The 12035-nt window shown below is 41.7% G+C and overlaps 1 protein-coding gene across 4 annotated transcripts in view; it reads right to left on the reverse strand.

Annotated features, from left to right (window-relative positions):
- Positions 1-11707, reverse strand: part of TMEM117 (transmembrane protein 117) — a 444048-nt gene extending 432341 nt beyond the window's left edge. Inside the window, exons 1-2 of one of the 4 annotated variants that reach the window (XM_058558458.1) lie at positions 11458-11707; positions 560-864 (exon numbers count right to left, since the gene is read on the reverse strand). In XM_058558458.1, coding sequence (XP_058414441.1) covers positions 560-836 — 277 coding nt within the window. In that variant the 5' untranslated portion in view covers positions 837-864; positions 11458-11707. Of the gene's footprint in view, positions 1-559; positions 865-11140; positions 11220-11251; positions 11332-11457 lie in introns of those variants that run through there. The other 3 variants (XM_058558460.1, XM_058558459.1, XM_058558464.1) reach the window with 3 other exon arrangements.
- Between the last annotated feature and the right edge of the window lie 328 nt (positions 11708-12035).

Raw genomic sequence — 12035 nt, forward strand, 5'->3', positions numbered from 1 at the left:
GAGATTTCTTACTAATATACTGATCTGTGGTTGAATAAGCTCAAAATAAATATCCTAAAGCCAATGTTCAAAAAAAAAAAGGAAAGAAAGAATTGAGGATTAAAAAGTTAACGTTCCCATTCTAATTCCCTGAATGAACAATATGTATAAATATATGGGCAATGGTTAGCTTACTTTAACAAAAATGTGCTGTGATATGGAGGCACTCTCTTTACAACTTATAAACTCTTTATGATACCATCCGTAGGTACTTTTTATGGGAAAAGAGCTATTTTCATGCCTTCCCTAAGTAAAATACACACATTCATTTTAGCTCTAAAGCCATTTCTTGAAATGAAGTTTGGTACTAATTTTACCTCCTGCTCATTTTCCTTAGGCCATGGAAAAGTAGACCATTAAACAGAGAACAGTTGAAGAATCCAGCTACAACAGTGCATAGCAAATTAAGGCTGGAGGGGAAACTGAAATGCATCCCAAATTGCCATTTAGAAATAACAAAGCTCTATCTCAAAGAACAGAAATTAAATAATTATCAATGTTACATTTCACAGGTACTTACCAAACAAACGCTGATGGAACAGAAACTTGCCAGCTATTAGTCCTATGAGAATGGCAAGTAGCCATAGAAGCACCTTCAGAAGCCTCCAGCCAACTCCTCTAGGGTATTTATTTGTTACAAATGAAAAACAGTTTCCAACAACAATGACGTTGGCTTCTGTTTGGCTATGAGAAACTGGGTCCTCCGCAAATATTAAGAAGTTAAAGAAGATCACCAAGTAAGCCACGATCATGCGAGACCAGGGATGCTGGAAATAATAACGAAAGTCTTTACCCATCCTTCAAAACTTCAGTTCCGCAGTTTATCTGTATAAGAAAAGATACACAGAGTTAGAGCAGAAAGCAAATAGTTTCTCTCTTCCTATTATATGTTCAGATTTCTAATGGCTCCATAAAGAGGTATTTGGAAAAGATGACACCCGTTCCTACTTATGGCACCAAGACAGGTCTGAGATTGAGGAAAATAAATATGGCCCCTTCTCCGCCATCTAATCCTACCTCTGATCATATGAGGATTTAGGAAAGAAAGAGAATAAAGAGTAGAGGGAGAGGAAGGTACACGAGGGGGAGAACACTGTCCAAAATTGGGATGACGACTTAGACGACATGCAGCGATCATCTCAGGAGGAAACGCAGTACAAAAAAAACAATAATCTCCTCTTTTAGATTATTATGTTACAATCATAACACGGAGTCATTTAAAAATTAGGGGGCCAGCCCAGTGGCGTAGTAGTGGTTGGGTTCGCGCACTCTGCTTTGGCGCCCTGGGGTTCGCGGGTTCGGGGGATCCTCGGGCACACACCTATGCACCGCTTGTCAAGCCATGCTGTGGCAGCATCCCATATAAAGTAGAGGAAGATGGGCACAGATGTTAGCCCAGGGCCAATCCTCCACAGCAAAAAGAGGAGGATTGGCAATGGATGTTAGCTCAGGGCTAATATTCCTCACACACACAAAAAAAATTAAACGGATGTAGAAGTAAACTGAGCACGTATGAACAAAAAATAAATAAACATCCTCCTCTACCCAAGTCTCTCTCCTCAGAGTTAAGATCCCTTAAAAATTGGACAGATACACTTTCAGATCTTTTTCTATACATTGACAAATGTGCATATGTGTATGCGCTTTTATAAAAATGTTCACAGTCTAGTTGTCAAATAATTTCAACAGAGGATAAGTTTAGTGAAATAGCTAAGTCTGAGGTAGAGTGGTTGTATGCAGGAGGGATTGGGCAACCTTGCTTGTGGGAAGTGAGGAGAAAGGGGAAGATTTCACAGAGGAGGGCATACCCCAGTTCAAGGTTGGAGGATTAGTAGGATTTTTTCCCCAGTGAAGAAGCCAAGGATGCGCAATCTCAGCATATGCAAAGGCACAGAGGCATAGCAAAATATCTACTATGCCCACAGCAGTGGGTCCTAACCAGGATGTGTATTAGAAGTACTGAGGCTTTCTTAAAACGCTGATGTCCAGGCCCCACCTTCAAAGGTGCTCAGCTCCTCTCTCTTTCCTCTTTGGGAGCCAGCCTGTTCATGAAGAACTCAAGCCTTCCTCGGTCCACCAGGGGTGTGACCGGGTGATGAAGTTTAATTCTGGGGTTCAGTTTTGGTGAGCCCATTTGGTGCTCCAACTAAGCTATATCTTTTTTTTTTGAGCAATAAAGCTGATTAAATCTGGGATTAAAAAATAATAATAAAGGCAGGAATTTCACTGCAATCTGCCAATTCTTTTTTCTTTTTTCTCAATTTATTTAGAACTGAAAGAGAAAAGAGGGACCCTTACAAAGCCTACAGCATCTGACTTCCCAGGCTCTGTGCTGGATGCCTGCACGCATCATTATTGCATTTTCACAGCAACTCTCTGAAATACTGTTACCATCATTCCCATCACTTCATTTACAGAGAGGGAACTGAGGTCCACACAGATTATGTAACTTGCCCAAAGTCACCCAGCAGGAGAGTTCTGATCTGAGGCTTTGAAGTCTGACCCCAGGGCCTGACCACCATCCCTGCAGACAGTCAGATCAGCGCCAGGCATTTTCCCCACCTTTGAGGGCAGACCCAGGGCCCAGTCCCAGGGATGTCATCCCTTGAATGCCTTCAAGACACATTCTTCTCTGGAGACAATTATATTAAGTCTGGAATGCATACAGTCATGAGCTGCATAACAATGCTTCGGTCAACAACAGACCACATATACAATGGTGGTCCCATAAGGTTAGCACCATATAGCCTAGGTGTGTAGCAGGCTATACCATCTTAAGTACTGTAGGGGAGGAAGAAATTTTCATCTACCCTTCTAGGTTCTTCTGGCTGATCTAAGAATTAAATTGACATAAGACAGATTAACAGGAGAAAAACAAAAGTTTAACAACATGTATACATGGGAGAAACCCAGGAAAACCAAGTAACCTGCCAAATTGGCGGAAGCCTTCACCTTAAATACCATCCTCAGCTAAAGACAAAAGAAGATGTTGGGGGTAGGGAGAGTCAGGGACTCCAAAGTGAAGGGAGGCAATTCACAGGTAGGTAAAAAGGAACAAACATTTAGAAAATAAGTATTTGTTTGGCCATAAAGAAACAGAGGAACACAGAGGGAAGCCCAACAAACGGGCTTTTCTAGGTTCCTCCCTGTCTGCCACCTAGTTCACGTTATGCCAAGGTGATGGCTCACTTCCCGAGACAGATTTCTTTATCTGAATTCTTTAAGGCAGTTAAGAAGAAGATAACAAGAAAAACCTTCTGAGTCTTTTATTTCTTAAAAGTAATCTGCCTAAAACAATCCTCATGTTAAAGAGACACATTTGGGGGCAACAAATTTTGTTCCCCTTTAATACACTCTACGATGTTCACACAAGAACGAAATTGTCTAATGACGCATTTCTTAGAACATATCCCTGTCATTAAGCGACACATGACTGTACTTCTACTGCCCAGGAAAATACATATAAGTGAAAGAATCCTTCACAAATCCTGAGCACTTTGGGAAAGAGGCATCCATTGGTAAATCTTCTCATTTTACACATGGCTCAAAGTAAAAAGATCTGCAAGCATAAAGTAATTCTAAGTCAATGGAAGATCTGAGAATAGGCTCCAAGCCTTCCAAGTTCCACTCCAATATTCTGGGCTGATGCATGTCAATTAAACCCACAATCTAAGTTAATGAAGACTTGTCTTAACTACTTTAGAAAAGCAATGTAAACACATGAAAGAAGTGGCAATAAAATTCAGCAAAACAAATAGTCACTGTGCCTTGGATTCCTAAACCTTCTAAGCAATTTCAAGTCCCTTGTGATCTTCATGAGTACTGTGAAATATCTGTTCCTGGGGGCTGCGGCTCAGATTACTTAGGAATGGTGACTATCGAAAGATTCTTTTTTTTCTTTTAATGTTTGGTTCATCACCTAGTACAGCAGCAGAGATCTGTGTGGTTCTCACACCAAAGAGAGCAGAAAAAGCACTGAAGAAAACAAGCAAACATCACGCATTTTCAGAATATCTGACATGCGTGGATGCCAGAATGGGTCAATTGTCAACTCAATTTCATGCAACATCTTTGGAAATATCCAAAGACATCCGCCACTAAAGAATACACAGAAATCATATCAAGGCCAATGAGTCTTGAAGCAGCAAGATAGTTCCTACACACCCATCAGAACTGAACAGGGGTATCATTTCAGAAGATGTTGTAACAGGTTTCTATGGTGCTTCTCTTACCAGTGAGGAATTCCGGTGTAGTCACCCCACAACCTTTCCTCCCCCTACCAACAGACAATCAAGGCAGCAGGATTTAGAACACAATACATATGACCTTGATTTTCGTTTTAATAAATGTTTTGTGGAGTGTTGGCATATCCTTGTTTTATTGTTGCTTTAACTTCAGAATCTTGCTGTGTGGGCTATGGAATGTCCACCCGCCCAAATTAACCAGAATATTCAAAAAATTTTGGAGATAGCTGTTCCTCTCTAGTATTTGTATTGTTTCAAGAGAGAGAACTACAGTGTTGAGCAACAATCCTGCACTAGTACAGATCTTAATTCCCACAGTATGCTACGAATGCTACTATCTTTCCCTTGTTACAGGTAAAAAAACAAAGGCTCAGAGAAGTTGCTGCCTGTTTAATTCACATATCTAGTAAGCGGAAGACCCAGCATTTCAATCCAAATCCATTCCTAGCCCTTGATCTCTCTAATATATCACAAAGTTGGACATGTTTCTTCCAATAAAGTATTTCCCATCACGTTTACAGCTTATTCATTATTTCCATTAACAGACTCAGTGACTTAGATACTAGCTAGTTAGATACTTAGATATCGTTATTGATCATTTGGTCTTTTTATTTTATGCTAAACACAGCTGATATTTATTCTTGCCTCATACTCCAAAGCTTAAGTGATGTCTTCTAGGGGCTCCCAAATTTCAAAACCTACATAATAACTTGAATAAAACCTCTGCTTATCCCCACCCCACTTCCTGACTACATACACAAGGTTGCCAAAACTTTGCCTAGTCATCTTGGCCCTGTTTTCTAGTTCCTTAGATACGTAATATCCAGAACATCAAAACTGTTTTCGCCTCTGTGGTTCACATAAAACATCTTTACGATCAGGATGATCATTCAGTGACTCTAATGTTAATAATTCAGGATTGAGGTTGTTCAAATCAGCTATGCTACACAGTGTAAATAGTCTGCAAAACCTTTTAATTTTTTTACATTCAATCTGCAACCATTGATCAGCTTTTATCTTAAATAAATGTGCTTTTATCTTAGCTGTTAGTATATCATAGTGAAATTATCTGTTTATGTGTTTGTCTCTCTCAGTAGATCATAAGGTCCTCAGGGAAGTGGCTGTTTACTTCCAGGGCACAGCACAGGGCCAGGCTCACAGTGGGCAATTAATAAACACCTAGCGGACAAGCTGAGTGGTACACTCCAAAAGAAAAGCCCCCTCATTATTTAGGCAAGATGAGAAGAATGCAGAGCAACCTGCCACTAAAAGAGAAGAGAAGGGAAGGGAAGAGAAGAGAAGGGGAGGGGAGGGGAAGGAAGAGGAGGGGAGGGAAGAGAAGAGACGGGCAGTGGAATCCAAAGACGGCAACGATGACTCCGATGACTCAGCCAGTACCAGGAGAGATGCACCTCCACCCAACACCATCACATTTCAGCACCACGTTCTGCATTATTACCATTATTACTAAGACTAACATTTATTAAGTACTAACCATATATCAGTCACTATGCTAACGAGCTTTACAAATATCTCACTTAAATTTCATAGCAGCCCAAAGAAAAAAATCCTCTTATTTTATCCATTCTACAAATGTTGAAACTGAGACTTAGAGTTTAGTAACTTATACCATATAACTAAATGAGTCTATGCCAGAGCCGGGATTCAAATCCAAGCCATGTGGCTTCAACACTATGCTATGCCTTCCCCACATAAAGAAATAAATTCCAAAATCTTGCCCTTTACATGTTGGTTAGTAAGTTCCTGATACAGCCATCTGATATGACAGATTCACAGTACTTCTAGGAAGAATGAGTCTACTATTACTACTCAAACTGGCCTTGGTAGCATGACCAGAAAGAACTGGGATCATGTGACTGACTACAGATTGCTCGAATTTTTTCCTCTCCTTTGAGCATCAGTATAGTGAGTCGATCTTGTCCTTTTGCAACACATCACTGATGTTCATACTGTGATTTTCCAACTATTCTTACGGAGAATACTGTTATCTCTGAGAACTAGACTAACCCACACCACTTAATTCCCTCTTGTGAGTAATGACATCATTACATAAATGTCACTATCAATAGCTTGGAAGCCTCTGCTTTTTCACATAATAGTAGTGATGAAGATGTTGGTAACTACAGGCTGAAACTTTAAATACTGTCTGATAATACACAGGTCATCAGTCACAGGTTCCAATTCTAGGAGAACTAATATTTATACTAGATACTAGGAACGCCACACATTTTACTACAAGCCAGTATGTCACCTGGTACTAAAAGCTTAGAATGGAGAGGAATTCAAAGGAAAAATGGGAGAGACGTAAGAACACTCAAGTTGGGAGGATCCTTTGAGCAAAGGCACAGAAGTCCCATCTGGGACAGGCATAGTGATGTATCAGTAGTTTTGTGCGGCTGGAACACAGAACGCTTGGAGGTATCTAATAAGAGTTAAGAATAATTTGAGGCCAGTTCAAGGAAGACTATACAAGTGTTGTTCGGTATTTTACTGAGTGGAGAATAGGGAATCAGAGGTTTCAGAGCAGAGGGTGATACAAGTGACTGGAGCAGGCTTTTGGAAAGATTTCTCTGCCAGCCTGGAAAATGATCAACCGGTATGAGGCATGATGAAAGCAGGGAGACTAGTTTAGAGTCAACTCCAACGGTTTAAGTAAAAGATAATCAGGTACTAGACCAGGGTAACATCGATGCCATAATAATTGTTGTAATAATATGCTTGATTGAACCAGAGCACCCTGCCTTCATTATTACTTATTAGGGTCTTCACAAATAAATGAAAACACTCAAGGATTTCAGGAGTGTGAATTTCATTTTTCCCAGCAGGGATCCTGGCTCAGGCGATAGTTTTTGCATAATGACAAGTATGATTAAGATGGAATACATCACTTACATTTAACAAAATTTATAGTTGCACAAGGAAAAGTCCTTGATGAAAACATATGCTATACAAAAGACATTATTACTAGCCAAGTAAACCACACCCAAAGCACAGCTCTGCTGATATAGGTCTCAGCATCTAGTAACACCTAACCAGGTAACAGGAACAGATCAATTTCATTGTGGAGCATTATTCTAGGATAAAAAAAGAATCTCTCCAAATTTTTTGAAGCTCCCTGGTATTTAATGTCTGATAATTCACCTGTGACCCCTCTCAGCTCTTATTAAGGGCTTATTACAGATGACTATGCCTGTGCTCTGCCAAGACTGCGACTTTATTTCAGCACCTTGAATCCAATTTCTCAAAAAATAATTTTTAAAAAGATGTCTTGCTCTTTATGTTTTTGTGGTATGTACTTTGTGACACATATAGCTGTGTTTTGGACAGTTCTTGGCTATATTAGTACAAGACAAAGTTAAAGGCTATTTTCTTCAATTGCCTTGTTGTAGCATTATACTAATATATGTAAAGTCCTTTGCAGTTAACAGAACACTTCTTACAATCATTTCATTTAATTCCCAGAATATAATCACTTTTAAAATTGTATGTCAAAAGGGTAGATAGAGCTTTAAATTATTTATTATTATTTCCTTAAAAGATAAATAATGATAGCAGCCTATATTTATATCACATCTTACCTCTTAGTGTTTTTAATGAGCAAAATGACAGCATTAGAATGATTCAAGGGAATCAGAAACATCTGTTTTTCAGAAGGCAGCCTAATGTGGTGGGAGGAATATGGTCCAGTGCTACCTGACTCTGCTACTTACTAGCTCTGTGACCTTGGGCAAATCCTTAACCTCTCTGAGATTCCATTTCTTCACCAGTAAAATCCTAATGAAAGTACTTTCTCACAGGGTTGGAGTGAAGACTAAAGGAGATTTCATTTGCAAAGTGCCTAGTCACTTACAGGTACTTTCTACCCTGAAGACTACTGTTAAAATACAAGTGACTTCTTGTCATTCCCATTAATAACGTGCATGAAAATCATATCAACTATATATTACATTTACTGAGTGATTTTATATGCTATTCTCATTGTTAAAGGATTTTAATACAACACTATGCAATGTAAAGGATGAATGTTTTCCTTATTTTACAAATATTGAAACTGAGGCTCAGAAAGCTTAAGCTACTTGTCCAAAATCATATATAGAAAGTGGTGAAGTCCAGATTCATTAATTCCATAATAACCTGTATCATTCATTTGTTGAATATTTACTGGTTGCCTATTTGTGCCAGGCACTGGCCCACGCATAAGGGTTACTAACAGACAACGCCTCTGTTGCCTTGCATCTTACAGTCTCAACGAGGGAAACAGACATTAAACAGAGAAAAATTAAATACACCGTATTTTAGAAAGTTATAAGTTGATGGAGAAAATTAAAGCAAGAGAAAGTTAATAGGGTGTGTCAGGAGCGAGGGAAGTTGAAGAAGGCCTCACTATAAGGTGACATTTGAACAGAGACGTGAAAGGGAGGGAGGCAAGCAGATTTCTAGGGAAAGAGTGATCCAGACAGAGAGAATAAAAATTTGCAAAGGCCAATGCTGAGTACATGATTAGTGCATTTAAGGTACAGCAAGCAGGCCAGTGTGACTGGATAGAGTGTGGGTCCAGGGGAGTATGAAAGGAGATGAGGTCTAGGGGGTAGCATCTGATCATAATCAGGCCTTAAGGCCATCTTGTGCACGTGGCTTTCATCCTATGAGAGATGGACAGTGGGAGAGTGACACAATCTGACTTACATGTCAGAAGGGCTACTCTGCCTGATGGTTGGAAATGTTATCAGCTTCCGGATACATTTAAAAGGAAGAGCTGACAAGATTTACTGATGGATTGGATGTGGATGTGGCTGGCAAAACCCAGAATGGAACTGCCATTTCCTGAGATGGGGAATGCATTTCCTGAGATGAACATCATTGAAGCAGATATAGACGACGTAATTAACATTTTTGAGTGGTTTTTATGTATTGGGTTCTTGGCAAGCACTTTCAATGCATTATTCCAATTAGTCCTTATACCAACCCTTTTGATTTACCAGTGAAGAAACAGAGATTCAGAAAGGTTATAATCTGCCAAAGGTTATATAGTTACCAACTGGCAGAAACAGGTAGAAGTACCTCTGTATGACCCCCAAGTCAAAACTCTTAATTACTACTGTCTTCCCTACACTGAGAAGTATAAAATACAGAATAAAGTTCCAATGGGAAGGAAGTAGGAGTTCTAGGAAGTAGTAAGTACTAGGTGATGACTTGCACCTAGTAGGCACTCAATAAATATTTGCTGATGGATGAATAAATGAAAAAATAAATGTATAAATGATGGCTGGATAACAGACCAATCTTGGGTGAGAAAAAAACACTGAAGATTCCATTCCAGAGAGAATAGACTCTGGATAATGGATATTCAAGTCTGTAAATAGAGAAAGGGCAGAAAGGTGGAAAAACCAAATATATATTTGCCTGGACCAGCCGCAGGGTAAAAACAGGACTTAGTATATTCTCTTGAATTGTTAGATGAAAAGGCAGGCATGAGGAGATGACATATAGCATTTTACATAATGCAAATGCTTAATACAGGTTTTAAAAATACAAATAGCAATAATAACAGAAATAAAGTTGGAACTTCTTACTTTTAGTCCAATACAAGAAACCACACAGCCTTTTAAATAAAAAGCAACCTTTTAAGTCAATCAATGAACCACCGTAAGTGGCTTTGCATAGATACCAGGATGGTATTTGTGGTCCTCTAGCTAATTTAGAGGACAACATCCATAAATCACTTCCTAGACTTCTCTTCACATTGTTTCAACCTTAAAGTGATTTTCTTCCCTTGTTCTTATCCTGTAGTCCTTGGGATAACAAAGCACTGGACCAGTGCAAGTTTTCAAAACAGAGAACCTGAAAGCAATGTAGGTCTGAGATTTTCTCCTAACAAAGACATTAGCCAACTTTTCATTGAAATGGCAAAATACATATGAGCCTTTTCATGCTCTAAAGTCGAAAAATAATCACCAATGAATCCTTTAAAAATGTTTAGACCTCCTTTTCAGTGACATTTGTTTATGATAAAGAATCTAAACACAACACCAAAGAAAGGAACAGTTAACGAGTAAAATAAAAGTCATTCACATCTGAAATAATTTTTTAAATGATTGGTAGTTTAAAGAAGCAAATTAAATAAAATAGACAAGTACTGGTTTCTCATCACAAGGATCAGATGGAGATGGAGGTAAATACCTGAGTCAAAATGTCAAAATCCATATTTACCTTTAAACTACAAAGATGGGGGGGCGGGTCAGAAAGTATATGCGTGGCAAAAATTCAATACTTGACAACAAAAATAGCTTTTACAGGGATTCTACTACTCTTTACATTCAATAAATTAGAAGAACTTTTCTCTAAAGACAAAACCAAACCCTGAAATCTCCCTAGAAGTCCTTGTATGGATTTCAGACAGTATACCATTTATAATTATGGGGAAATACATTTATTCAACATACTTTTACCCAAAAAAAATTTTTTTGGTTGATGAGACATATCCACACATAAATGCTAACATAAGCATGTGATGTTTACTCCACCTCACGCCCGCGCACACACACAATTTATTGTTCCACAGCGAGTAGAATGAATAATGGTGTCACCACATGGATCAAACACACTTGTGGGCCTGTGGCATTTTCGAAAATAGGAATCGACAAATAGTCACGTTTATTTAGCCACTACGAAGTTAGCAAACCTTCAAGTTTTGTTTTGTTTTTTTAAGGAGAGCACTCATGAACTGCAACCTGTTAATTTAATTAACCAACAGTAGCGAGGGCTCGGATCACTTCCCATCCTAGGAATCACCGAAGCGAGGAAAGTTCAAGGTCTGTTCTGGCGACGTCGCTTACCCCCTCGGAGCCCAGGAGTTTGAGGGTCCCCACCGAGAGCCTTCCGCCCAGGAGTCTCCTGCGCCCTGAGCCAGCACGGCTGATGCGTCTGTCCCCATCCCTGACACTCACCCTGCCGCTTTGCATGCCATGCCCGGGAAGGGAGGAGGAAATGCACCAGGGGGATTGGGGGCCGGGGTTGGGCAGCCGCTTCCGCCTTCGCGGGCAGGGACGAGCGGGCACCCGGCTGCAGGCAGGGCGGCCGGGAGGCTCCGCTGCGGCTGCACCGGCCCGAGCGGCGGGGGAGGCGCGCCCCGCGCGCGGGCCCGCGTACTCACCCGATGGGGCCGGCGGGCTCCGGGCGTCTGCACGCGGGGCACACGGCCGAGCACCGCCCTCCGCCGCGCCGGCGGCCTCGCTGGGAAGCGCGGCGAGACGGGCCGGCGGCGCCGCTGCCGCCGCAGCTGTCACCGAGCTATAAATACCGGCTCGGCCCACGGCCGCCGCCGCCTACGCCGGGCGCCCTCCGCAAAGTGCTCCGGCCGCGGGCCGGGCAGCGCGAGCGCAACGGTGACGGCTGCCGCGCGGGAGACCGCGATGGCTCCAGCTGTGCGGCAGCCTCCGCAGCTGGAGGCATGGCCTGCCGCCGCCCCCGCCCTCCCGCTCCCTCTCCTCGCGTTCCCACCCCTCCCGCCTGCGCCGCGGGCCGACTCCAGCCCGCGGGCCGCGCGCGCCGCGGCCGAGCCTGCCCGGGCCCGGCCCGCCTCTGCAGAGCCGGCGGCTGCGGGCGGGGACGGCTTAAGAACCGGGAGGGGGCGGGGTGCGGCCGGGATTCAGCTGGGGTGTCAGCAGCGGTCCCTTCTTCCTGGGGGAATACGCAGACTTATAAAACCCACCATCCTGCAGGGAACCAATG

Source organism: Diceros bicornis, chromosome 17 (genome assembly GCF_020826845.1).
Source record: "Diceros bicornis minor isolate mBicDic1 chromosome 17, mDicBic1.mat.cur, whole genome shotgun sequence".
Lineage (NCBI taxonomy): Eukaryota > Metazoa > Chordata > Mammalia > Perissodactyla > Rhinocerotidae > Diceros > Diceros bicornis.